At 44.7% G+C, this 27623-nt stretch overlaps 3 protein-coding genes and 1 pseudogene across 13 annotated transcripts in view; 3 read left to right on the top strand and 1 right to left on the bottom strand.

Moving 5' to 3' along the window:
• Positions 1-18028, bottom strand: part of Zmynd12 (zinc finger MYND-type containing 12) — a 28644-nt gene extending 10616 nt beyond the window's left edge. Inside the window, exons 1-3 of one of the 3 annotated variants that reach the window (XM_040756763.1) lie at positions 17875-18028; positions 12490-12631; positions 7707-7878 (exon numbers count right to left, since the gene is read on the bottom strand). In XM_040756763.1, the coding sequence (XP_040612697.1) occupies positions 7707-7878; positions 12490-12552 (235 nt within the window). In that variant the 5' untranslated portion in view covers positions 12553-12631; positions 17875-18028. Of the gene's footprint in view, positions 1-7706; positions 7879-12489; positions 12632-17462; positions 17830-17874 lie in introns of those variants that run through there. The other 2 variants (XM_040756762.1, XM_040756764.1) reach the window with 2 other exon arrangements.
• Positions 8514-9616, top strand: LOC106022290 (annotated as a pseudogene).
• A 21-nt stretch (positions 18029-18049) lies between the features above and the next one.
• Positions 18050-21687, top strand: Ppcs (phosphopantothenoylcysteine synthetase). Of its 2 annotated transcripts, XM_005088462.4 has the most exons (3): positions 18050-18621; positions 18805-18908; positions 20930-21687. In XM_005088462.4, exons 1-3 carry the CDS (start codon positions 18114-18116, stop codon positions 21305-21307), a joined length of 990 nt encoding a protein of 329 aa, XP_005088519.1. In that variant the 5' UTR covers positions 18050-18113; the 3' UTR covers positions 21308-21687. The 2 variants fall into 2 exon arrangements, with proteins under 2 accessions (XP_005088519.1, XP_012982469.1); XM_013127015.3 differs by lacking the exons at positions 18050-18621; positions 18805-18908 and adding an exon at positions 18934-19124.
• A 3447-nt stretch (positions 21688-25134) lies between these two features.
• The window catches only part of Ccdc30 (coiled-coil domain containing 30), a 90303-nt gene continuing 87814 nt past the window's right edge, over positions 25135-27623 (top strand). For 3 of the 8 annotated variants that reach the window (XM_040756768.1, XM_040756766.1, XM_040756770.1), the window contains exon 1: positions 25156-25567. The gene's annotated coding sequence lies outside the window, so the exon portion shown is untranslated. Of the gene's footprint in view, positions 25568-27623 lie in introns of all 8 variants that reach the window. The other 5 variants (XM_005083926.4, XM_013123441.3, XM_040756780.1 and 2 more) reach the window with 4 other exon arrangements.

The following is a 27623-nucleotide window of genomic DNA, read 5'->3' on the forward strand; positions in this document are numbered from 1 at the left end:
CCTGAGTACTGGGAAATAAACATGTGCACCATCATTCCAGGTTTATGCCATGCTTTTAAAAAGATTTATTTTTAGGTCTTGGTGTGGTGGCTCATGCCTTTAATCCCAGAACTTGGGAGGCAGACACAGGTGGATTTGTGTTTGAGGTCAATCTAGTCTACAAAGACAGTTCTAGGACAGAGAAACCCTGTCTCAAAAAGCCAAAAAAGGTATTTATTTTGATTATTTACATGGGGGCAGTATGTGCATATGCATACAGGTTCCTGAGGAGGACAGAATAGGGTGTCAGATTCTTGGAAACTACAGGCAGTTATGAGACATCTGACAAGGCTGTTGGAAACGGGTCCTCTGCAAGAGCAGTGTACCAATACATACATACATACATACATACACACATATTTCACTCTTCCCTGCCTAGTTCTTCTCAAGGAGACAGTGCTAAAGAAGAAGGGGGTCCAAAGGTCAAGTGCGATTGCATCTAAACAAACCTCAGTCCTGAAGGAAAAGGCATATTTGGGAGAGCACACCAGGAGCCTGCAGGTTCAGAGCTGGACAGGGTAAGGCAAGCAGTGAGGTTCCAGCCCGTGGATTCTTCGTCAGAGCTCACACTGTGCCCTATGAGTCGTCAGTCCAGGCATGCTGCCCTCTCTCAGACCATGCCTCACATGCTGGGGGTGTGGAGGTGTGAAGGAGGTGAGACTCTCCTGAAGGGTGACTTTACAACACATGGAATAGAAGAAGAGACCAATGGCATTTGTCTGGGGAGTGAGACAAAGGCTAACATTGATTAGTGGCAAACCTAGACACATCACATCAGAGGGGGTGATTCTGCAGAACTTGGTGATGAAACCAAAGGAGGACAGAAGCAGCAGTCACACTGAAGGTACTCAGGGGAGGGAAAGGGAGCAGCCTTCTCAAGGATGTGGCTGCCCCACACCAATCCGCCCATCTGAACCTGTGACAAGTCTGCCAGCAATCCCTGGAAGCAGTTATTGGAGGAGGAAACTTCCTTCAAGTGAGGTGTTGTCACCTAACTTCCTGAGTATCCATCACTGTGCTCCATGTTTGGTGCACACTGAACTAAGTAAGCATGGTCCCTGATTGCAAGGAATCCTCAGTCAAGCAAGGTGAGGTCCACAGTAACCAACTGTGAAGGGCCTTGGAAGAAATGAATACACAGTCACCACAACCCAACAGGAAAAGCCTAGACTGGAGATCAGGGAACATCTCTCTGTGAGGATTGAAAGGTTCAGGCATATGCTGGCCTGTCCCTGTCACCTAGCAGGATGTACTCAGGCAGTACTCTGGTCAGCCCAGGGTTCCATAAGTACTAGTCTGCACGCAGGTGCAAAGGACCCTTTAAAAGACAGACCCCCGTCCACTTACGCCCTTTTTGCTCTCTTCTCGTCTCTCCCCTCTCCCTCTCCTGCCCTGTAATAAACTCTGTGGTTAATGTATCTCTCGTGTTTCATCTTGTCGTCGTCGTAGTAAACTTAACAAAAGAACTAGGAGCATAGTTGAGCAGATTCCTGAGGGTTGGACAGAAACCAGCAGTGCGGAAAAGGAGAAGTCTCCAGCCTCGAGGTCAGAAGTCCCACTGAACCAGGAAAGGAAGGGAAGACATGAGCCCCCCTTCTCCTATGTTCCGGCTTGAACAGAACATGAAACATCCTCCTCATATTTTGCCATCTGATCCTCAGCTGGATGCTATTTTAGTGGTTGCTTTGGGAGGTAACAGGCAGGAAGTTGGCCCCAGACAAGTGTCTTTAAAAGTCGTGTTTTGTCTACCACGAGTTAAACTGTTCTGCTCTATTATGCCCTCCCTACCACAATGGACTGAACCCAGTTAATCCATGAGCCCTAATTAGTTCTTCCTCTCGTATTGTCTGTGTCAGGTGTGATGGTCACACTGCTGTATAGTGCTGAGAGCAGAGGCCTTGGCAAGGTTGCACCTTGAGGATTTGGCCCTGCAGGGAAACCTTCCATTTCAATGGCACTTTCAGTTTTCAAAGCACTTTCATGAACGTTTCTATGAACTTAATTCCCAGAGCCATCCTATGAAGAGATGCTCAGACTCAACCAAGGCTTTCACGGTGTCGTGAAGTACCAGGACAGTATTCTTTGAGGACCCTCTCTCCTCCCTCTTCTGTGCTGGGTGTGAGAACCTTATGGAAGAATGGATCTGGTTCTCAAGTCTAGTGCAGGAAAGAGAAAGGAATCTCATCAGTAAATCTATAACTAACAATGGACTCAGTGCTCAGTAAAAAAGGAAGAAGTTTCTAAGTAAGTGGATTAAGAAGATTAGAGTTCCAAAGAAGGGTAGTGGTGGCTCATGCCTTTAATCCCAGCACTCTGGATGCAGAGGCAGGCGAATCTCTAAGAGTTTGAGGACAGCCTGGTCTTCAGAGCAAGTTCCAGGTCTACACAGAGAAACTCTATTTTGGAAAAACAAAACTACAAAGCTTGGCTAGAAACAAGCCAAGCTAAGGCCAGACATTCATAAAAATAAGTTTCCATGTGATTGATTGGGAGCTGGGTGGAGGGCCCCCAAAGAGTCAAAGAGAAAAACAAAAAAACAAAACTATAGGAAGACTTCCAGAAACCTTGACTTGAGACCCGAGAAACAACAGGGAATTAATTAGGTGGAGGAAATAGAGACTTTTAGAACAAAGAGTGCACCGTAGGACTTGACAGAAACTCTCTGCAACTAGAAAAGAGAAAAGAACAGGTGAGGGCCAATCTTTCAGGGCCTCAGACTGCTGTGGGGCTTTGTCTTCTTGGACACACAATTAGATCACATTGTTTAGTGGAGGTGAGACTCCTCTCCAAGGAAGACCTGGAGAGAGCAGGGAGTAAGCAGGTGGGTGTGGGAACTTCAGCTTAAATGGTTTTCCCAAAGCGCTATAGTCAGGGTCAGAGTACACAGGCTCTGAGCCGTATTTCCTGGCCCAGTGCTCTTTCTATTGTCTAGAATGGGGTGTCAGACCTGAGCAGGGTGGGGTGGGCATTCCTGTAGGTACAAGGCCTGATACATGGAGCCAGAGCCCAAATGACTAAGGGCATGCATGCAGGAGAGTCAGCCCCCAAGTGAGGAGGCAGAGCCCACATAGGCAGGGAAGGGCATCTTTGTGAGTGGACAGCTTAGATTGGAGAAAAAGGACTAGTTAGGTCCTGCAAACCCATTACATATACAAAAACATCGATGACTGTGGACACCAGCATCCTTGCTGTCAGAGAAGGGGGCTGCAAACTGAAATGGGAGACTGGACTGAAGATGTATGCTGTGCATGTTTGGGTGTACTAGCATAGATCCATGTCATATATGTGTGAGAAACATTAAATATTAGCCTTTTCTGTAAACACTATAAACCTTTATTATGACAAGCAATTCAAATCTTTTCATCTCCCCCACCTGGTGAACCCTTTATGGAAATGTTTAGATCTCACAGTTACACTTTCATTTACACAAAGGCCCTGCTGTATCCTTGGAACTTAAGTGACTTAAATGGCCCAGCCCTTCTCACTCTCCTTCATTTCCTTTTAAAACTAGACAATTGCAGAAGACTGGATTCAGACTCCAGCCGATGGGGAAAAACACAATCACCACCTGTACTAGAATAAAAACCAAGTGAACTTCCTGTCGCTGAGTGCTTGCTCACCAGGTTTGGGTCTTGGATACCCTTTTTACAAAAAGAATCGCCTTGCTGGCTACTTTTGCCTTGTTCATATGTCTCTTAGGCATGATGCTGAGATTGTTTCTAACACGGATATCACCTGTATAGACACACACAACACAGAATTGTGTTTAAACACCCATTCCTAATTCTGTACACTGATTAATCCTGGCATGGGCAATGAGTAAGAGGGTCTAGGAGATAATACGTCAGAAAGCAGGAACTCAAAAAAAAAAAATGGAGATGTTTCAAAGAGCAAGGAGATGCCAAGCCAGCTTGAGTGGGAGCAGTCACTAGCCAAATCAGGACCAGTTTACACATGAATAATAGTAATAACTGTGGTGGGTTAAAACCCAGTAAATAGGCCGGGCAGTGGTGGCGCACGCCTTTAATCCCAGCACTCGGGAGGCAGAGGCAGGTAGATCTCTGTGAGTTCGAGGCCAGGCTGGACCGATAGCCTCCAAAACAATACAGAGAAACCCTGTCTCGTAAAAACAAACAAAAAAACAAAACAAAACAACCCAGTAAATAAAACAGGGAACCAGAAGTTGCAATAAATGGCTATAAACGAATGAATATGTGGTAATATTTTGTTTATTCTATAACAAATAATGCTTGCCTGAAGATTAGAGAATAGTGCTAAACCACTAGTTAGCCATAGAGGCTAGGCAATGGTGGCAAACACCTTTAATACCAGCACTTGGGAGACAGAGGCAGACGGATTTCTGTGAGTTCAAGGTCACCCTGGGCTATACAAGATTGAATCTGTCTAAAAGAGAAACAGGGCTCACCCAAAGGTGATCCCAGCCCTTGGGATCCTATGCCTTTAATCCCGGCACTAGGGAGGTGGAGACAGGAGTGATAGGACTGGGCAGAGAGAGAAGCTTAAAGCAGCCTGAGGATTCGTAGGGACAGGGCTGCCCCTTTGGTCTGAGCATTGGTAGAGGTAAGAACTCTAGTGACCACCACTCTGCTTCTCTGATCCTTCGGCTTTCACCCTGTTAGCTGACTCTGAGTTTTTATTATTAAGAGCAATTCATGTTCCATGAATCCATTAAGAGTTTGATAAGGAGTGGGACATTTATATGATGCCAAAGTACCACTTGATAAACCGAAACTATAATCACAGTGACTCATGACAGAGAGGCCTAGTCAGCACCACTGTAGTAAAGGTGTGATGCATTTGGGAACACAGGTCCTACTTGGTGGAAGGAGGTGCTGCCTGGTTCCAGAAGTTCAGATAAACTCAATTAAGATCTTTAGGCAGAGCTGGGCTGCAAGATGTCCAGACACTGTGTAGCTGAGGATGGCCTTGAACTCCTACCTTCCTGCCTCCACTGTAGACTTTACTTCTGGATCTACCATCTAATATCTGCTGATCACTGTGGCCTATGTGTAAGCATCGGAATAGAAAATTGTGTCAGTTTATCAGATGGGTTGAGAATACACTATCACTTTTGTGGCATTCCTGTCCCAAATCCATAATCTCAATCTAGTCACAAGGAAACAGCAGACAAATACAACTGAGGGATGCTTTATATAATTGGAAAGGCTGAAGAGTTGGCTCAACAGTTAAGAGCACAGACTGCTCTAGCCAGGTGATGGTGGCGCACGCCTTTAATCCCAACACTCGGGAGGCAGAGGCAGGAGGATCTCTGTGAGTTCGAGGCCAGGCTGGAACGACAGCCTCCAAAACAATACAGAGAAACCCTATCTCGTAAAAACCAAAAAAAAAAAAAAAAAAAAAAAAAAAAAAGAAAGAAAGAAAGAAAAAAGAGCACAGACTGTTCTTCCAGAGGACCTGGATTCACCTCCCAGCACCCACAAGGCAGCTCACAGCTGTCTGTAACTCTACTTCCCAGGATCTGGTGTCCTCTTTGGCTTTTCAGGGACTAGGAACAGATGTAGTACACAAATATACCTGCAGGTGAAACACCCATATACACAAAATGATACAATGATCTCTGATGTTGTGGGATAATCTTTTTGTATACTGTAAAGATGTGTCTCTACCTGATTGGTTTTAATAAAGAACTGAATGGCCAATAACTAGGTAGGAGAGAATAGGCAAGACACCCAGGGAGAGAGAGGCAGAGATGCCAGTGAGACACTGAAGAAGTCGGATATACTGTACAGAGGAGAGGTAACTGAGCCACATGGCAGAACATAGATTAATAAAGGCAGGTTAATTTAAGTTATAAGACCTAGCTGGGAAAAGCCTAAGCTAAGGCCTAGCTTTCATAATCAACAATAAGTGTCCATGTTATTTGAGGGCTGGCAGTACCAATGAGAGAGTGAAACCCCACTCTGAAAGTATCAAGGTAAAAACAAACAAACTGAGGAAAAGCTGAGCAACTGTTGCAGAGTGAAGATTTAACATAAGACAACAAGAGAGAAAATGTATCTCTGATACCCGGGGAGCTGAACGGGGCCTTCTTAGTAGATGAGGTTGCACTGTGCTTGTGAAGAAGTGCTTTATAGGAAATGCACACCAGAGAGCACAGGGACCTTCTGCAGTACAGTCTGCAGCATGCTCAGATGGCTTGGGAGGGCTCTTGTATTACACCAACAAGCTAGGCATGTGCTTTACAGTTAAACTATATAGTACTAGCCTGAAACATATTATTCAAAATGATGGCTATTAAGATGTATGTGGTGCCGGGCATTGATGCCACACGCCTTTATTCCCAGCACTCGAGAGGCAGAGGCAGGAGGATCTCTGTGAGTTTGAGGCCAGCCTGGTCTATGGAGCTAGTTCCCGGACAGCCTCCAAAACAATACAGAGAAACCCTGTCTCGAAAAACAAACAAACAAACAGATGTATGTGGTGCCTAAAACACTGTAGATGCTCAGGAATGTAATTCCCCTCAGAACACTGATTTCTGCAACAGCCCACAGGCAGATGTCTGCTCTCACTCTTAGGGTAGTGGGTTCCTCTGTTTCTCAACTATGACGCTGACCCCAGGGAACAAGGGTAGAGTCCACATTCCAGCTGGGTTAACACAATTCTGTCTTCTAGGAATTTGTAATGAAAATACAATCCACTTCTGCTGCTCAACTGGAGTCTAGAGGATGTGCAGATTTAACTAGAGCTGATAGCTGAGGGTAACTGTCTCCAGCAGTGAGCAAAGGACATTAAACTTCAGTCTGCAGTTAGACCAACTGAAGCAGATACCTACAGAGGAGCAGAGACAAAAAGAAGGATGGAGGCAGCTGAGTTGATAGAGTATTGGACTGGCATGCATGAAGCCTTGGGTTCAATGCCCTACAGCACAGGGGAATGTAGTGCTGACCTGAATCTCAGTACTGAAAGAGTGGTGGGGGCAGGAGGATCAGAAGTTCAGAGTCCTGTCCAGTCTGTTTCACAAGGGAAAGAGAAGAGGCCCAGGAGAAAAACTGAGAACCCAGCCAATCTCCTATAGTAGTTGACCCATTAGCCCCCTTAGATCACTCCAATAGTCTAATTGATTTCTTCTCTTTGCCCAAACCAACTTCAGTGGCTTTTTGTTTTTGTTGTTGTTGGGGTTTTTTTGATACATTGTTTCTTTATGTAGCTCTTAATGTCCAGGAACTAGCTTTGTAGACCAGGCTGGCCTCTAACTCACAGAGACACCTACCTCTGCCTCCTGAGTACTAGGATTAAAAGTGTGAATCACCACTACCTGGCTGGTTTTTGTTTTGTTTTGTTTTGTTTTTGGGGCATGGGGGTTGAGACAGAGTCTCTCTATATAGTCCTTGCTGTCCTGGAACTTGCTATGTAGAACAGGGTGGTTTGTGTCTCTCTCTGCCTTCCCAGGGCTGAGATTAAAAGTGAATGCAAACTGGGTGGTGGTGGCACACACCTTTAATCCCAGCACTTGGGAGGCAGAGGCAAGCAGATCTCTGTGGGTTTGGGACCAGACTGGTCTACAAGAGCTAGTTACAGGACAGGCTCCAAAGCTACACAGAGAAACCCTGTCTCGAAAAACCTGAATGAATGAATGAATGAATGAATGTGAATGCCACCAAGGGTCTAAAGTTAGTTCCACTCACCAAGGCTGGCCTCAGCCAGGAGCAGGTAAGCAGGCACAAGCTCTACTGAGCTCAAGCCGTGCACATTCATGCGGAATCGAAGGGAGTGTAGAGCCGCAGGGACAGCGTCTTCATGTCTTCCTTCAAAAAGATATTTCTGGGCGACGGTGTAGCAGAATTCAATCAAGTGCTTCTGTGGAAGGTGGAAATAGACACTGTGAAAGGCACCGGTGGATACACGCACAGGCAAAGCCAACACCAGGCTGAAGGCACTTGGTGAGCCTGCCTGTACTAGGTTACATGAGATCCAGGGCTGGGATGTATAAAAATGCAAACTTGGGGCCATACATCCACAGTCCAGGAACAGGTATCTTTCATTTCAGTTCAGAACTTGGCAGACAGGAGTTCTGGACATGGGCACTAGATGAACAGTGTACAGTATCCCTGTAGTTCTTAGCATCTTTTATATTACTGTATTTATTTGTGTGTATGTGTGTGTTTGTTTTTCTGACACTTTCATGTGATACCAAAGTTTGAACCTAGGGTGGGGTGCCTGTTAATCAAGCCCCTACCAACTGCTGTGTATCACCGATCTTATTATCATACTTCTAATAAAACTTTAATTTAGCAAAGCTATAGATAACACAGGACAATCTAAAATTTTCTGTCTATAGAAAGACTGTAAGTACCAGAGGACTGGGACCACTGCTTCAAAATAGTGTTTTCATGACAGGAACACTGAACCAATAAACTCTCAACAATATGGTTGTTCACACAAGACCAGACCAGCCATGGATGGGGGCATTTAAAAAGAGCTGTAGGTAGTCAATGGCTGCTGAGAGAGAATCACTTTTCTTCGGGGATGAGCCTCCTGAAGGCTTCCCAACCATACGGGGTCAGTCTTAAATACACACACACACACACACACACACACACACACCATTAATTACAGAAAAAGGAATCTGAGAGGGCAGGAGAACACAGGAGTTGGAGGGGAACAGGCAGAGGTAGAAATGGTGTAAAGTGTACCCATGTATGAAATTCTGAAGAAATTAAAAATTTAAATTTGGGCCCCCCAGTGGTGGCACAGAACTGCAGCAGAGCTGGGTCGTGGCTCCTGTGCCTTGGGGCCCAGGCCGAGAAGCTGCGCTTCGCCCTGACCGTTATCCGCCATGGCGAAACAAGATTTAATAAGAAGAAAATCATTGAAGGAGTAGATGAGCCCCTTTCAGAGACTGGGTTTAAGCAAGTAGCTGCCGCTGGTCGCTTTCTGAACAGTGTGAAGTTTACACACACTTTCTCCAGTGATCTCACGAGGACTAAGCAAACCATATGTGGCATTTTGGAGAAAAGCAAATTTTGCAAAGGCATGGCGGTGAAGTATGACCCCAGACTCCGAGAAAGGAAGTATGGGGTCGTAGAAGGCAAGCCTCTAAGCGAGATGCGGGCCATGGCCAGAGCCGCTGGGGAAGAGTGTCCCGTGTTCACTCCACCCGGAGGAGAGACCCTAGGGCAGGTGAAAGCACGCGCAAAGGGTTTCTTTGATTGCATTTGTCAACTAATCGTAGGTGAGACGGGCCAGAGAGAAAGCGTCTTCCCTGGGGCTCCAGGCAACTGTCTGGAGAGCTGCTTGGGGAGGTATTCCCTGTAGGAAACCGTTTGCAGTTGCACCCTGATGGTGGCACCCTGGTTTAGCAGCCTGCATCTTAGTTGTGAGCCATGGAGCTTACATGAGAAGCCTCTTTGGTTACCTTCTGAGTGACCTCAAATGCTCATTGCCAGCAACACTAGGCAAATTAGAACTCGCGTCAGTCACTCCCAATACTGGGATTAGTGTCTTTATCGTAGACTGTGAGGAAGGACATGAACCAGCAATTCAGTGTTTGTATGAACTTCAGGAACATCTGAACGGAGTGAGCGAAAAGCACTAAGTTTAAAGTCCTTACATTGCAAAACCTCTGAAGGGAGTGCCTTGGCCTCTTGCACTCTCGTCCTCGGCTCCTGCCATTTTAGAAGCAGTTAAGAATTCATGTGGCAGAGCCCACTGGGGTCCTGGCTGTATCAGATGAGAGTGGAAATCCACCCCAAATCAACCTGGTTTTTCCCAGTAGACTTGCCATTTTCTATAGTAATGTTGCCACTCTGTTCCATTATGTTTCTTAACTATTAACATGTCAGGACATCCAGCATTGCACATTAGGGGATTAGTAGCTGCCTTCCACAGTCTTCATTTCATGGACCTTTTTGGTGTCTAGATGATGGTATTGGCTGCTGAAGATAATTGTGTGCTTTTCACTATTTTATCAAGTGTTTGCCAGAAAGAATGGTTTGTATAATTCACTGCATATTTGCAATGGTTATTTCAGAGTCCAAAGTCCTTTAAACTGGCACTTCTTTTTTTTTTTTTTTTTTTTTTTTTTTTTGGTTTTTTGAGACAGGGTTTCTCTGTATTGTTTTGGAGGCTGTCCTGGAACTCGCTCTGTAGACCAGGCTGGCCTCGAACTCACAGAGATCCACCTGCCTCTGCCTCCCGAGTGCTGGGATTAAAGGTGTGCGCCACCAATGCCCGGCCCTAAACTGGCACTTCTTACTGTCATCAATGTGTGTAATGTAAAATGGAAAAACACTAAAGCATCTTTCGTAGAATACAAAAAAAAATTAAACGAAAAAAACAAAACTTTCTGTCTTTATATTTGAGTTAAATATAACAAGAAAACATCTCTTGTTTCCTTCTAATTGATGAATACCCACTGTACTAAACTGAACTGTAGTGCTATCTTGAAAAGTCTTATTCAAAATGATGGCTATTAAGATGTATATGGTGCCTAAAACACTGTAGATGCTCAAGCATGTAATCCCTCTCAGACTGCTGATCTCCCATAGCAGCCCACAGGCAGGTGTTTAAAATTGATGAGTCTGGTTGTTCATAGATTTGTAGCTTTCAGGGGGCTAATTTTGGGGGGCTGGGAAGATGACTCAGTGGGTAAAACACCTGTTGTGCAAGCATGAGGATCTGAGTTCAGATCCCCAGCATATACATAAGAACATGGTAGTATTCACCTATAACCACAGACTAGCAGAGACATCACAGGCTAGCCCAAAAGGCAAGCTTCAGGCTCAGTGAAAGACTTTGTCTCAGAAAACAAGGTGGGAAGCAGCAGAGAAAGATAGTCCAAGTCAACCTCTGGCCTTCACACACACATACACATGCGTGCACATGTACCCAAAGGGGATTAATTTTCAAAATAATGGATATTTTTACTTGGGTGGTGACAGAGGCAGACGGGTCTCTGTGAGTTCAAGGCCAGCCTGGTCTACAGAGCTAGTTCCAGGACAGTCAGTGCTACAGAGAGAAACCCTGTATCAAAGAACCAAAAAAATTAAAATAATGATAATTATATCCTTTTAATGTCATAATATCAATTACTTTTTCTAATCTCCTTTATACCCTGATATATTCCTAACATCATTTTATTTCCTATTATACCAGTGATTTTTTCAACTTCCTAGTGTTGCACCCCTTTAATACAATTCCTCATGTTGTGATCCCAACCATAAAATTATTTTCATTGCTACTTCATAACTGTAATTTTGCTACTGTTATGAATCATAACAAATATTTTTGGAGATAAGAGGTTTGCCAAAAGGTCGAGGCTCAGAGGTTAAGAAACAATGTGTTAAACACAAAAGCTTTCATCATAGTACTTGGCAGACAGATTCTGTGGACTGAACCATGGTCGCCAAAAGTCCTGTGCTGAAACTCTAAATTCTAGTCCCTCGGGATGTGATGGTGTTTGGGTAGAATGTTATCTGAAGAGGTGGTTAAGTTAAAATGGATCCACTCACTCAGATCTAGTCTAACCTATTGGGCATCTTAACTACAGTTTGTGTGTTAGGGTGTGTGTGCATGTGTAGAGGTCAGAGGACAACTTCTGGGTGACAGTTCTCTTCTTTGACCTTGTGGGTTCTGGGGATGGAACTCAGGTCATCAGGCTCAGCAGCAAGTGCCCTTTCCCCTTGAGCACTGCCTGGTGTCTTTATAAGAAGAAAAATTGGACAAGCAAAGAAAATCAGAGATGTGTGCACACAGAGGACCAGATGAAGACTCACAAGAAGACAGACATCCATCAGCCAGGAAGAAAGATCTTAGGAGACACCAAATCTGGGGCTCAGGAGATGACTCAGTAAGTAAAGTGATTCTCAGAAGCATGAAGACCTGAGTTCAGTACCCAGAGAAACCAAGTGAAGAAAGTTAGGTATGGTGTGTACACGCATACTCCCAGCACTGAGGATGCAGCCATAGGCAGAGCCCTGGGGCTCACTGGCCACCTAGGCTAACCTGCTTGGTAAAACCCGGCCTGCTCACCAGATCTCTCACAGACCCTGTCTCAAAAGACCAAACCCAAAACCAAGGTAAACAGCTCCTGAAAAAGGACACCTAAGGTTTTCCTATGGCATTCACATGAAACTCAAACACATGTGCACCCAAAGATACACAGGGTGGGGAGGATAAGACTGAGAGGGCTAGGGGAAGACAAGGGAGGGTGGTGTGGGAAGGAAAAGGGGGGGAATGGGAGGGCATGGGTCAGGGGAGGCACAAACCCTGACTTGGACTTTTAACATGCAGCAGTGTTAAGAATGCCTATTGTTTGTACCACCCTCTCTGTGTATCTTGTTATGGCCACTCAAGCAAACCAGTACAGTGGGTATTCAGTGAACATGTGGGAAATGGCCCACTGAACGGGACTGTGACTGGGAACGTAAAGGCCCAGGCCCTGCCCTCACTACTGGCTATAGGACTTGCCTGTCGCTTCTGCAGCTGCTGCAGGCCGTGCTGCCTTTCTTCCTCCGAGTTGTAGAAGGGCATGGTGGTACGCAGAGGGATTAGCAGCTGACATATCTTCTCATGGATGCTGCCCCAGTCCGCCTTCTGATGCACAGGTCCACTGACAACAAAACACACCGAGTTAACTGGATCTCTGTCTGCTCCCAGCCCAGCTCTGAATTCCAGAAAGTCAGCCTCAACTGCAATGGGCAGAAGTCTGAGCCCTTCCTGAGATAGAAGTCTATCTTCTGTTGCGTCTTTATTTGTATAAAAACTGCACTGGGATCTCTGGCTACCAGAAAAATGCAGATTAAAGCTACCTTGAGATTACAGTCAAAATGGTTATCAAGAAAATAATGTTCTGAGTGTGTCTCCCAACATTCAGGAGACAGAAGTAGACACATCTCTGTGAGTTTGAGGCGTGGAGGGAAAGATGAAACTGGTAGGAAAGACTGCTGATGGGAATGTAAACTCATGCAGCCAGTATGAGATTTCTAAAAAAAAATAGGAGACTGGGGATACCTGTTCACACTGAAGATCACATATGCATGCTGTGGCTCTTACGTTAAGAACAAACACAGCCAAGCATGGTGGTCCACGTCTCTAATCCTAGGCAGAGGCAGGAGACCTTTTTTGTTTGTTTGTTTGTTTTTGTTTTTTGTTTTTCAAGACAGAGTTTCTTTGTATTGTTTTGGAGACTGCCCTGGAACTCACTCTGTAGACCAGGCTGATCTTGAACTCACAGAGATCCGCCTGCCTCTGCGTCCCAAGTGCTGGGATTAAATGCGTGCGCCACCAACGACCAGCAGACCCACTGGATTTTAAAGAGTGTGTTATTTTTGATCTGATTGTCAACTTATCAAACTTCTTTCTGTCACTGGTCATTGATTTCATCGCACCATAACTGAACCTACTTTCTGTGATTTTATTCCTTCCACATTTACTGAGATTCGGTTTATGACCTAGCATATGGTCTACCCTCAAGAACGCTTTATATGTAGTAGAGAGGATGCATATGCTGTTATTAGGGTAGTCTACAGTTGTAGGTTGGGTCTAGTATTGCTCAAGTCTTACATTTCCTCAAGGATCTTCTGTCTAGTTAGTTTGTTCACTGCAGGAAAAGGGATAGTAGAGCTTTCAACTGTGGTCACTGAATTGTCTATCACTCCCATCAATTCTGTCAGCCTCAGCTCTATGTATTTTGAGACTATGCTGCACAAATATATACTGCTGTGCGTTTTTATATTTTCACTGCTGATGACACATTTTCACTTAAGTATGAGACATTTAGCATTAGTACTCTATTATACATCATACACATTCTAAAACAGGTAACTATAATCTAGGGGAAAGGCTGCCAATGTGTTTGTTTTACTTCCAGACAGCAACTATTGCAGGTTGGGGTGCTCTAAGGTCTCAGTTGCAACAAAAGTAGCACAAAAGCAGCCATGGGAAATATATGGCTGCATTCAAGCACTCTCCTCTCCCTCTCCTTCCTTTCTCTTCAAATAACAGAAATACAACCAGCTATTTTCTTTATAAACCATACTACTGTCATAGAAATGATACAAAACATTTTAAAGGTTTTGGGAAGGTGTTAGAGAATTACTGCAAACAGATCAATAAAAAAACACTTAACTGGGATTCAGAAACAGCTATATTCCAGGGAGAGGCTGAGTAACTGAACTATGGAAAAGGTTATGTATCCAACTTCCTGGCCTTTTGTTGCACTGACATAGCTTGCCTTTCTAAACAAACTGAACTTTGTTCACACATTTCTGGGTGCCCTAATTATTCTGCTCTTTCATCCAAACATTCACAGGTTCGGATGTAAGGAGGAGCTGAGATCACAATTACATGGTTTATGCTGTAGATGTGTTTTGTTCAAGTATTATCATGCTTTATTAGCCTGCATCTAGATGTCTTTGGGCAAGGCATTCATTCTAACATTCACTGAAGCTTCTTTTCTTTCTTTTCCTTTCTCCTCTTAGAGAAATCTTAGAATTTATATTGATACTCACCCTCCCAAGTGCTGGAATTACAGGCATGAACCACCACATCCAGATTCCTATCACTTTTTTTTTACTGTTTTTGTTTTGTTTTGTTTGTAATAGAGTTTCTCTAGCTGTCTTGAACTCAGAGATCCTCGGTCTATGCTGGAATTAAAGGCACGTGCCACTACCACCTGGCCCTATTGCTTCTCATCATTAAAATACCACAGGATGCTGGGCAGTGGTGGCACACATCTTTAATTCCAGTACTTCTAAGGTAGAGGCAGGTGGATCTCTGTGAGTTCAAGGCCAGCCTGGTCTACAAAGCTAGTTCCAGAACAGCCAGAGCTGTTACACAGAGAAATTCTGTCTTGAAAAACAAAAACAAAACAAAATACCACTTGACATTTTTTTGCTAACCAGTGAAGGCATTTAAATTTGTATCACATACATTCAATTAAAGGAAAAATATTGCAATTACTGGTATCTATATGCTATGATCTGAGGTATTTCATCCACAATCTACTATTAATGCTTCTTGTTTTTTTTGTTGTTGTTGTTGTTGTTTGTTTGTTTGTTTGGTTGGTTTGGTTTGGTTTTTGGGTTGTTTTTTTTTTTTTTGACAAGGTTTCTCTATATTGTTTTGGAGCCTGTCCTGGAACTCATTCTGTAGACCAGGCTGGCCTGGTACTCACAGAGATTCACCTGCCTCTGCCTCTGCCTCCCAGGTACTGGGATTAAAGGCATATGCCACCAACACCGGGCTTTGTGTGTTTTTATAAAAATTATCCTTCTTAAAAATGTTCCATTCCAGGCCAGCAAAATGGCTTCCACCAAGCCTTCATGGCCTGGGCTTGAGTCCACATGTTGAAATGGAGAACTAATCCCTGAAAGTTGTCTCCTGCTCTGCACACACACCAACACAAATAAATAAATAAATGTACTGTTTCTTAATGTTCTATCACAAGGGAACATAGTCACAATTCATGGTATAGAACATAAATGTATTTAGAAGAAAGTAGAAGGAATTTCACCAAAATGTCAGGGTTTTTTTCTTTTTCTTTTCTTTTTTAACTTTGAGTGACAGGATTATGGATTTTAGTCCACAGTCTAATTGCCAAGATTGAGGATGTACTGAGTAAGACTTGGAGGAAGGGCATCTGGAATTATCTGAGAAAGGGAGGTTTACTCTGCACTTGGGACCATTGTAATAGCCTCTGAATTGGCTAGGCAGGATCTACTCTCCAATGTACCACACTGCGGCTGTCATCTTCATGAATGCAAATATCACATCAACTCAAAACCACCCATATGGCTTTCCAAGGGATAAATTCCAAATCCCTTCATCTTGCGTCACTGCCTGACCTAAACCTTTATCTTCTTGGTTCAAACTCCTCCTCCTAACTTATCACAGCCTTTTAAATGTGTTTTTTACTTGACTCATGGGAAGAAATACATCTTATGAATGATATATTATTTATATATTTAGACTGTGACTTATTCACTCACGGCCTGCTATGTCCCAGTCTGCACTATGGAAATCACTGGCTGCCCCTTACACCGTTGGCTTTCTTTCCCACCTAGTTTTCAGACAACTGTCCTTTCACCCTTTGTCCAAACCAGTCCCAGAGAGCCGGAAAGACTACCCTTCTTCACACAAGTAAGCCTCTGCTGGCCTCTCACTATTCAACCAAAATGTCATCTCCTTAGAGAAACCTTTTTAGATACTGCTCCAGTCACCATGTTTCTATCCTCAGACATCTCAGGGACAGTGTGTATCATGTACAATGAATAATAATGGCTTTTAAGAACAAGTGAGTTGGCTATGAGTTAGGTTGAGAATGTAAACATCCTAGTCTTGTGAGGTCTCAGACAATCTAGGGATGGGTGTGTGATTTAGCTGGTAGTGTTTGTCTAGTATGCTCCAAGTCTGGGATTTTATCTCCAGGACCACACAAACCAGGCATGTTGACACAGGTGCCCTTGATGGATGTGGGTAGGAGGATCCAAACTTCAATCCTTAGCTTACATAGTGAGTTTGAGGCCAACTTGACTACTATGAAAAAGGATGGGGGGCTGGGGAGGTTAAGAGCACTGACTGCTCTTCAAGAAGTCCTGAGTTCAATTCCCAGCAACCCAACCCTCTGCAATTAGATTTGGCGCCCTCTTCTGACATGCAGGCATACATGCTGGCAGAAATCTTTTTTTTTTTTTTTTTTTTTTTTTTTTGGAGGCTGTCGGTCCAGCCTGGCCTCGAACTCACAGAGATCCGCCTGCCTCTGCCTCCCGAGTGCTGGGATTAAAGGCGTGCACCACCAACGCCCGGCTACATAAGAAATCTTTAAAAAAGTAAAAAAGGATGGGGAGGGGAGTATTGATGCAAATACATATAAACTGATCTCCGCTTTTATTACTAGATCCCCTACACTCAAACTCTTAGCTATGCACTGGCCAACTAGTCTTTAGAGCCCTCTGTATCCTTTTCAGAGCAAGAACGCTGGCTCTCGAGCTCGTTAACTTCAGACCAACCATCTACTGTCAGAGAAGCTGTCTGCCCAATTTCTTACATTTCCTTTGACTTCTGACATTTCTCCCTGAAATTACCATTTGTTTACTTCACTGTCTTCCAAAGTGCAAGCAGTATTTGAGCTTTGAGGGAATGGACCTACAGAATTGGTCCATTAAGTTCAGCACCTAGAATGGCGCGCGACACACTAACAGTAGGACTCCTGGGAAACATCAGGAGAAAACCCAGAAAGCCAATAGAGTGGGAGAGGAGGCAGACGAGGCCACAGGAGTCCTAGAGACGCTTCTTCAAGCCTGCTCCGGCTTTGTGGGGGCGGGGGGGGGAGTGGTCGTTGGCAGAAAGGGCCCTGTACACAGATACACACACAAGGCTCGAACCACGGTTGAGAGACAGGAAGGGGGCAAAGGCTCCAGGCACCACGTTCCAGGGCCTACCAGTAATAAGTGACTGTACAGGCCGTGCACATCCGCTCGGCCGGGGCTTCGCACACCTCACAGACGAGCCGGCGCCCCTTGGGCACCGCTAGCGGGTAGATTACGTTCATGGTGCAGCCGACCGCTTCTGCCTCTAGGACGGTTGCCTGGCCAGTCCACAGGAGACACAGACGTCACGTGACAACCGCGGGCTAGCGGGGTTGTCCGGATTTCAAGGGCAAAGGGGCGGAGCAGGGCGGTACTAACAGCGACAATTGAGGAGGGGAGAGCGCAAATCCCAAAGGTTAAATGACTAGAATGTGACTGCAATAGAACCCAAGCTTGGGGAGGATGTACGGTGGCCGTAAAGGTAAAAAAACACAAAAACAAACAAACAAAAAAACCACTTAGCTTTCCAGATTAGGAAACACACAGGAAGTATAATTTTTCTGGATTTTCGAGAAAGATGCTTCCTTTCAACACATTTCGACGGATTCTGACGGAACAGCGTGCATTTTTCAAGCCCTGGCGAGGTCAGGACCTAGGACTAGAGGGAACGCCCACAGTCACTATTTGCGGTTGCGCGTAGCCCAGGTATCCGGAAGGGGGCGTGGCGCTGGCGGCCGGCGTGCCGGGATCGCAGTGGTTCCTGCGTGCTAGTCTCGCTTGCCGATGGCGGAAATGGACCTGGCTGCAGACTTGCCGCCGCCCGAGGGTGCTGCGCGCTGGGCCGACGTTATGGCTCGCTTTGCGGCCAGGCTGGGCGCGCAGGGCCGGCGGGTGGTGCTGGTCACGTCAGGAGGCACCAAGGTCCCCCTGGAAGCGCGAGCCGTGCGCTTTCTGGACAACTTCAGCAGCGGGCGACGCGGGGCGAAGTCAGTCGAGGTCTTCCTGGCTGCGGGTTACGGGGTCCTGTTCTTGTACCGAGCACGCTCGGCCTTCCCCTATGCCCACCGCTTCCCGCCTCAGGCCTGGCTGTCGGCCCTGCGACCTTCTGGCCCAGCCCAATCAGGGAAGCTGAGTCTGGAGGCCGAAGAGAACGCCCTCCCGGGCTTTGCTGCAGCATTGCAGAGCTACCAAGAGGCAGCTGCTGCCGGCACCTTTCTGGCCGTAGAATTCACCACTTTGGCGGACTACCTGCATTTGCTGCAGGCTGCGGCCCAGGCACTCAACCCACTAGGTGAGGGCTGTACTGTAAGGAATCCAAAGTTTTCTTGGAGGTAGAGCTGTTCTTCCAGCCTCTTTTCCTTAATGTTTGCTGCTTACTCCGGACCCAGGGAACCCGAGTTGAAAAGAAGCCGATCCCATCCCCTTGGCCGATTTCTTAGACTCTCTGTTTTGTTGTTGTTGTTGTTTTAAACAGGCTCTTCTGCGATGTTTTACCTGGCTGCGGCAGTGTCAGATTTCTATATTCCTGTCTCCGAAATGCCTGAACACAAGATCCACTCATCTGGTGGCCCACTGCAGGTGATGGGCTCTCTTCCAGAGATCTGACCCCCTATAACCAGGCTTGGGTTACTTTCCTCTTGATCTGGAGATGGCCTTTCTGCATTCTGTATGAGCTAGGCACTGGGAATTCAGAGATGACTAAGACACAGCCCTCCCTTCAAGGACCTCCCAGTCTAGCGAGGGCCTGGACAACAGCCATAATCACAGATCAGAATGATAAATGCTGTAGTGGAGGTATGTACAAAGTGCAGTCAGATCTTGGGGTAGTGAGATGGGGGATCAAGGTTTCCTGGAGATGACTCATCAGATGGGCAGAGGGCATAATAAAGTGGGGAAGGTCATTCCAAGTAGAGTTACAAGTTGGAGTTTGCAATTGGGTAATGTTCTGTGAATGAAGGGCTTTGGTAAGACTGAAGAGGCAGCTTGCCTTTTCCTGGGGGTGGGGGAGGGACTTTGTATTCCTTCTAAGACACTTGGACTTTATCTTACTAAGGTGGATGAAAAAATTAACAGTTTTTGTTTGGGCATAATGGCACATTCCTTTAATTGCAGTTCTCCCACAATAGATGATCTCTGACTTTAAGGCCAACCTGGTCTACATAGTGAGTTTTAAGCCAGCCAGGGCTGCACAGTGAGACCCTATCTCAAAATAAATTAAAGAATATTCTAGGATTTTGAAAGATGAGGTAGGAAGTAGAGTGGGTAAATAAGGGTTTTTTGTAGTATAAGGAAAAGGTATGTGACTGAGAACTTAAGGTGACTTGGTGCCTTGGAACCTGCAGGAATTCATAGACATCTATTGGATGATATAAATTGGTTTATAGAGGAAGCTATTTGAAGGGCACCCTTGGGACAGTTGTCTTACACATTTTGGAGTACCTCCTGTGTGTCAAGTGCTAGTGTGGTACCTAGACATGAAGAAAAATACACTGCAGTTGTTGGCACTGCTTGCACTCTGCAGGGGAATGGAATCCCTAGTGCACACCGCTAAATGCCTAGAACAGAGAGAGAGAGTGGGAGCGTGTATGGGATTCCTGTCACACTTGCTAACAGACCTCATACTCTTTAAAAACCCAAGGAGCTCCAGTTTATCCCATATGCTTTATTTATCTTGAAAAATACACAGAATGACTCAGTATTACCCTTTGATTGTATAAGGTTTTAGGAAAGAGAGCGGGAACTTTAATCACATGTGTCCTCAGTGCTCTGTTGTGACTGTTGTATTTATACTTTTAGTTAACAAATTAAAAAGAAATTGTAAATAGAAACCAGTAGCTGCTCCTCCAGTTTATGACATTTTAGACTGAGAGGTATAAAACCCAGGATTATTGGACTTTTGTCTAACATTTCCATGAGCGGATTACATTTATCTTCAGATTTTGTAAAAAAAAAACAAGAGGAGATAAATATGTTCAAAATACAAAGACTTAGTATTTAAAAGAGTTAAAGGGAGCACTGGGCATGGTGGCACCTCACACCTTTAATCCCAGCACTCTGGAGACAGAAGCAGACAGATCTGAGCTTGCAGCCAAACTGGTCCATATGCCAAGTTCTAGGTCAGCCAGGACTGCATAGTAAGATCCTGTCTTCAAAAGTAGTAACACTAATAAAATAAAAAGGACTGTTTGAGGAATTGTAACAGTCAGACAGAATAGTACTGGTTCAAAGTAAATGTGAGGCCTTGAACTTAGGTGCTGTGAACCATATATATATATATGCATCCTAGTCTTTAGGCATTAGTATGCTCTAAGAAGTTACACAATGAGAAATTCCCACTCCCCCCCTTTTTTCCGTTTTCCTTTTCGAGACAGGGTTTCTGTGTAGCTTTGGAGCCTGTCCTGGAACTAGCTCTGTAGACGAGGCTGGCCTCAGAACTCACAGAGATCCACCTGCCTCTGCCTTGAGTGCTAGGATTAAAGGTGACCGTCCCAAGAAATCCCATTTTAAATTAGGCAAAACTCAGTCCCTGATTCCTTAGATTCCTGGTAGGCACTGACCAATAAATATTTAGCTATTGAACTTTGCTCTTTCCAATACAGATAACAATGAAGATGGTGCCAAAAATGCTTTCTCCTCTGGTTAAAGATTGGGCTCCCAAAGCTTTTATAGTTTCCTTTAAGCTGGAGACTGACCCCGCCATCATAATTAATCGTGCTCGGAATGCCTTGGAAGTTTATCAGCATCAAGTGGTGGTGGCCAACATCCTTGAGTCAATACAGTCCTTTGTGGTCATTGTAACCAAAGACTCAGAAACCAAGTTACTGCTGTCAGAGGATGAAATAGCAAAGGGCATGGTGATAGAAGAGAAGATAGTAGAAGACCTTCGGTCGCGACACACAGCTTTTATATGTGACAAAACTGAAGGAGATGGTCATCTAGCATCGAAAATCAGGGTTCTTGACACTGACAAGAAGTAAAGTGAATCCTTTGCCAAGGATAAAGACAATGAGGAGACAATGTGCAGGCAAATAACTTGGTGTTTTATTTCTGACTGAACCACTGGCACACTCATCTTGATTTGGAAATTGGACAAGAACTGTTTTTCACTTTTTACAGTGCTGATTGGAATTTCATGTTCTGCAGAACAGAGAGGGGACTGAACCTAAATGTCGGCCTACTATACAATGAAAGGATTGTGGGTACATGAATGCTCATGCTCTGAAGATCAGATATTTGTCAAGTGCCTACCATGTGCCAGGGTTTGTGAGCTGGGAGGGTTTAAAAGTTGAATAAACACATCTCATTCGGGAACTGGATGTACAAAATTAAGTGCAATAAAGTATGTGCCCACAAACTATGACACATGGAAAGGGTGGAGTTTTGGGTTTTTTTTTTTAAGATTTAGTTATTTTTATTTTGTGTGTTTGAGCATTTCTGCCTGCATATATGTCTGCACCATGGGTATGCTATACTTTTGGAGACTAGAAGAGGGAGTCACATTCTCTGAACTCCAGTTCCAGAGGTGGTGAGCCTCCATGTGGGTACTGGGAATCAAACCTGGGTCTCTTTTTAAAAATGTACTTTTACTAAAGCCGGGCGTTGTTGGTGCAAGCCTTGAATCCCAGCACTCTGGAGGCAGAGGCAGGTGAATCTCTGGGTTCAAGACCAGCCTGGTTTACAGAGCGAGTTCCAAGACAGCCTCCAAAACAATACAGAGAAATCCTATCTCGAAAAACCAAAAAAAAAAAAAAAAAAAAAGTAGTAAAACAGGAATAAGACAGACACCTCCCTAAGACGACAAATCTATCACATTTACTTTTTGCCTCTTGTCCTAGATTTATTCCATACTTAAATAACACTTTTCAAATATTTTAGATCTGTTCTTTGGGTTAGATAACCCGCCTGGGGTCTGGCAGGAGCTAAGTGAATTCTTCTGCCCTGAGGAGCCTGCCTGTTAGAGTGTGGGAGTGGGAGTTGCTTAGCCAACTGGGCCTGGGTACTTGACTTAATATCAGGTTGCTTATCTACAGTGTAGGGTTAAAGCAAAGCCGGGGCCCCAGCAATATCCTGTGTAAAGAGAAGCTTTTTCCTTGAGAGGAGCCTTCCCGCCAGCCTGGTTTCAGAGCCGCATCAGTCCTAAATAAACACACAGGAGGCTATATTAATTATGAAGCTGTTGGCCTTTGCTTGTTTCTTACTGGCTAGCTCTGCCTTAAGTAATTACCCCATAATTGTTAATCTAAGTATTTCTCTTACCGGAGAATAGTTCCGGGCTTCCTACCCCATGGCGGTTACATGTCGACTCTCCTGTGTTTCTCCTTCCCAGAATCCTCCTGGACTCCTAGTCCCTCCTATCTTGGTTCCCTATTGGCTCAACAGTGCTTTATTGACATAAGACTTCCCCAACAATCCTGTGTCTGGCACATCACACTCAGTAAGTTGATACAATTACTGTTTTTCTCAGCAGATCAGGCTGAGATCATTGACCATGAGTCCCTGAGAAGTTCTCACTCCTGTTTTGGAGTAAGAGTATATGCCTAGTGCAGAAAAACACAGTAAATGACCCATAGGATAGTTCTGAAAGCAGTTGGGGGAGAGGGAAAATGCCATTTTTTAAAAGAATTTATTTATTACATACACGGTGTTCTGCCTATATACCAGAAGAGGACACAAGATTGAATTATAGATGGTTGTGAGCCACCATGTGGTTGCTGGGAATTGAACTCAGGACCTCTGGAAGAGCAGTGCTCTTAACCTCTGAGCCATCTCTCCAGCCTGGAAAATGCCATTGTTAAATAGGTAGTGTTCTACATAAATATTTGGTTTAGGGACTGGTGGTGAAAATGGTAGTGCAGTCCTTGGGTATATCCATATCACTGCAAAAACCTGGCTTGTAGAACAACCCATGTCATGGAGTTGGGAAGGATAGCCTGAAGTCCTACTGGGGAGACAGTTCAGTACAGTTCAGTGGGTTTTAGTTACAATATAAACAGTGGTGGCAAGATGAGTAGGAACAATTAAATTTGGAAGTGTGTGATAATATTTATGGTTTATTAAAGCCACCTCCTAGCTTCTGGCTGCTGGGATTAAAGGTGTGTGCCTGGCTTTGTGGATTGTCGCTGACTTTGCTTTCTGAATCCTCAGGCAATCTTTAATAAATCATAAATTATATATCACCACAGAAGTGTGATTTCCAGCACAGGATAACACTGCTGCAGCCAGGAGTGAAAGACTCTTGAAACACACAGTTGAGATGAACCTTAGGTCTAGTTGGCAAAAACCTTCAAAGCAGTGTTGTAAAAGATTGGCTTTCCTCTCTACACCCGTGGCCTTGGGGTGCTGAATCATCTTCGTATGTTGGGTTATATGCTACTAGTACTAGGTGGTCTTCAAGGTATTATTCAGGAGGGAGCCACTTTGGATTATTTTATTAAGCTCTGAAATAACCACCAGCCTATTGTATGGACTCACTGCTATTTCTTCCTTCAGTTTGTTAATCTGCTCTGAAAACAGTATTTACCTAGTAAGAAGTTCCAGGAATCTGTATATGTGTTTGCAAAAGGGGACATGAGTCAACAAAGGCAAACAGAAAGGCATTTGGTCTAAACTGAAGGATCAAGGAACCTTTCCTAAGTTGAAGCTGGCAAATGGACATGGGCTGTTGGTCGCGGTATGGTAGTGGTGAGCATTTTAGATCAGAGAGGGGATCGTTGTATCAGAAAATAGGGGTGCCATCCAGGTGATTCAAAAGAGGTTGACAGCTACAGTAAGACCAAGAAATGTTTAAGTGGTGTTTTGGATGCTAGCAAAGCAAACGCCTCAAAAAAAAAATCAAAATTCAGCTTTGGCAATCACTTGGAATCTTGCAAAGAACATCTGAAGATTTAAGTTAAGCCTGCGCTAAAAATGTGGCTTTGTGGTTACTAGCATTTGATGCTCTTGAACCAAGATTGGTTCCCAGCACTCATAAGAGGTCTCACAAAGACAGTAACTCAGCCGGGCGTTGGTGGTGCACACCTTTAATCCCAGCACTCGGTAGGCAGAGGCAGGCAGACCTCTGTGAGTTTGAGGCCAGCCTGGTCTACAGATCGAGTTCCAGGACGGCCTCCAAAACAATACAGAGAAACTCTGGCATGCATGATGTACACATAAACTCATCAAGGCAAAGATACATGCACATAATCAAATCTTTAAAAAAATATCTATTTTGCATTACATAAGTAAGAAGCCGAACAAGTGCTTAGATTTTCTTAAGGATTCCAGCCTTCATGGTAATTCTGGTCTCTGGTCAAGCCCAGTTTCTGCGTTTTCACAATAACTGACTGGGTCCGAAAATGTCAAAATTTACCTCAGGACACTAGTGGTTAAGACGAATCTGGCCCAAATTCAGAACTGCTGACATGCATAGCATCCTGCCTTAATAGCTTGTTGTTTTTTTTTAGTTTTTTGTTTTTTGTTTGTTTGCTTTAGGCAAGGTTTCACTCTATAGTCCAGGTTACACTGGAATTTACTATGTAACACAAGCTGGCTTCAAACTCAATTTCCTCTTATGCTGGAATTATGAGTCCACACGCCCAGTTTTTAAGTCCCCTATAGAAAAACAAATAGAAGGAGAATAGATTGAGCTAGACCGGAAACAATTCGTGAACTAGAACCCTATGTCAAGTTATGTAGACGCAGCACACGGTTGCTATGGTCACTGTTGCCTCCAGAGCCAATGGCGTAGTTCGTAGATCCTGGAGGCCAATGGTGTGCGCTGTAACTACAGTCACCACAGGAAGGACGGCCTTTAGTACCCAGGGCGTGCGCGGTCTCCAAGGCTCCAGCCTGACGCGCTTGCGCGTCTCCCGCTGAGCTCCGTTGTCATGACAACACTGGTCGGTTGTAGTTGAGCGACCCCGACTTTTTGCTCTCTTAGGACAATTCCCGGTGGCGGCCCTAAGCCTACCTCAGGTAGAGGACCGACCCCCTCTTCCCGGCACATTCCGGATCTTTCCGGCTCCCCGTGAGCTCGTTGTGCCCGGCCGGGTCGCGGTTCGCCCAGGAGAGGCGTGCTTCTCTCTCTAGTTAGCATCCGGAGGTGACTGTTCCTGAAAGTCATAAAGGCCCCGGAGCCACCACTGTGCCCCGCGCGTGGGCCTAGGGAAAGGATTGTGGGACCAGCTTCGTCGTGCACAGCCTTGCATCTGGATGAAGCTCTGCAGGCCTTTGATCACGCCAGCATCCGAGGTCATCAAGTCAGTTACCTTCTGCCTTTCAGCCTTCAACTCCATTCGCTTCTCTCATCATTCAAGCACTGGTTCCCTTATCCTGTTCATCCCACAACCATCTCCACCTTTCCGTTTCCACGCTGTGCATTGTTGAATGTCCCTGCGTCTCTACCACTCTGTCACCTATAGGCCACCTACTTCCGTTTCCCTACCGCAGGGCTTTGCATGGCTGCACATTTCTCATTCTCCAGCCCTGCAGTCGCTGTGAAGATTTTCCATTTCTCTGCACTGTTGCAAACTCTCTGTCTTGGGTGAACTTGAAATGGGAAAAGTAAACGCCGCAAATGCATGTATTAGGCTGTTGCACACCTACTGTGTTTTGAAAATAGAAAAAAAATTAAATGTCAGTTTTGGACTTATTGTCAGCCATACACACATATACCATATACAAAAGTTGTTCCTTGTTAAGTACTATATTAGACATAAATTTAGGTAACATTTATACTTGTAAAAAATGTCATTCAAAAATGATTGCATAACAGGATTTGACTTTTAGGCCAATGGACACCCAACACCCAGGGAAGGTGGGATTTGCTAGAGTGGAGATCTTTGAAATTATCCATGTGTCTCTTCTCTTTGTCTAGGTTTCTAAATTAGAAAACAGTTTTGGTGAGGAGAACCAAACAAGAGCAAATTAAGATAGATATTTTTGGCAAAGAAGCAGGCCCAGTGCCCTCCCCCCTTCCCCCCTCCCTGCAGAGAGACTAATACAGTTCTTAGTACAAAAAGGGAATAATTTAGGTCCAGTGAGAATTTTGTTTAGCCTGGGAGGTATGATTTAACTCATACTTTCCTCTCATGGTAGGCTTTGCTAGTTGGCTCTTACTATTGCTTTTTTCAGTGTTCAGGTTTAAATGTAAACCTAGGTTTGAGGATCAATAAATTTACATTGTAAACAGAGACTTTGGGAGCTGAAACAATATTTTGATCTCTCAGGACATTAAAGCAGTGTTTTATGTTGAGGGTGAGGTCCAATTTACAAATGTGGAAAAGTTTAGTTGTCTACACTAAGTTGGAAAGGAAAAATATTCTGCAACTTTTCTAATTTTTCTCATTAAATGAAACTAAGTAGAATTCCAGGCCGGGCAGTGGTGACACGCACCTTTAATCCCAACACTCCTGAGGAGAGGCAGGTGGATCTCTGTGAGTTTGAGGCCAGACTGGTCTACAGAGCGAGTTCCAGGACAGTCTCCAAAGTTACCCAGAGAAACTCTGTCTTGAAATACCCCCCCACACACACACCCAAAGAAAAACCTAAGTAGAACTCCTTGGGGAGACACACTGAGGCAATTAGGCTCTCTTTTACACGGTGCTTCCTCCTCCAGTATGTATTGAATAAACATTATGACAAAGTTAAAGTACAGGTTTTTTCCTGTTCCCCTCGAACAGTTCCAGACCTGGGCTGGGGTGAAGAGATTTTAAGAGGCAATTACCAGGCATGGAGTAACAGTTTGGTGTGTGCTCCCGACCCCTAATCAGCAGTGGCCAGGACTGCTGCGGTAGTCCTACTGCAGAACGTCTCTTGTACCAAAGAAGATCCCGTGGGAATGGCGCCAGGACTGAACACCATCCTAACTTACCCAGCAGGGGCTTTTGTATTCCACCTCAGTTCACATGTGTGCTTTTTACGTACTGATGGTGTACATTTTTCTGCATCTTTCTCTTAATTTGTGTGTTAAGCGTTTCTCGCATTGCTACCTTATTTTCAACTTTTTAGAAAGCATATTCTATTTAGGAATTGAAACAACCTCTGAATCATATTCTTGGGTTTAAGATTATGTATTTTCTATTGCATTTCTATAGAAGGAAGGACAGTTAGGGTGAAAAGTCATATGATAGGCTATTCCAGTTTGGTGGCCGTGTTACTTGATTGTTCCTTAGCAGTCACTCAAGGACCACGCTGTTTGCTCAGAGTCAGAAAGTGAGTTTCTGGTTCCTCTGTTGTAATCAGGGCCCCTGCTCGGAGAGAATGAAGGAACAAGCAGAAATGACTGCTCCTAGACCGTTTGCCCTCTTTCCCTTT

The sequence above is a fragment of the Mesocricetus auratus genome, unplaced genomic scaffold, assembly GCF_017639785.1.
Source record: "Mesocricetus auratus isolate SY011 unplaced genomic scaffold, BCM_Maur_2.0 Super-Scaffold_100014, whole genome shotgun sequence".
Classification (NCBI taxonomy): domain Eukaryota; kingdom Metazoa; phylum Chordata; class Mammalia; order Rodentia; family Cricetidae; genus Mesocricetus; species Mesocricetus auratus.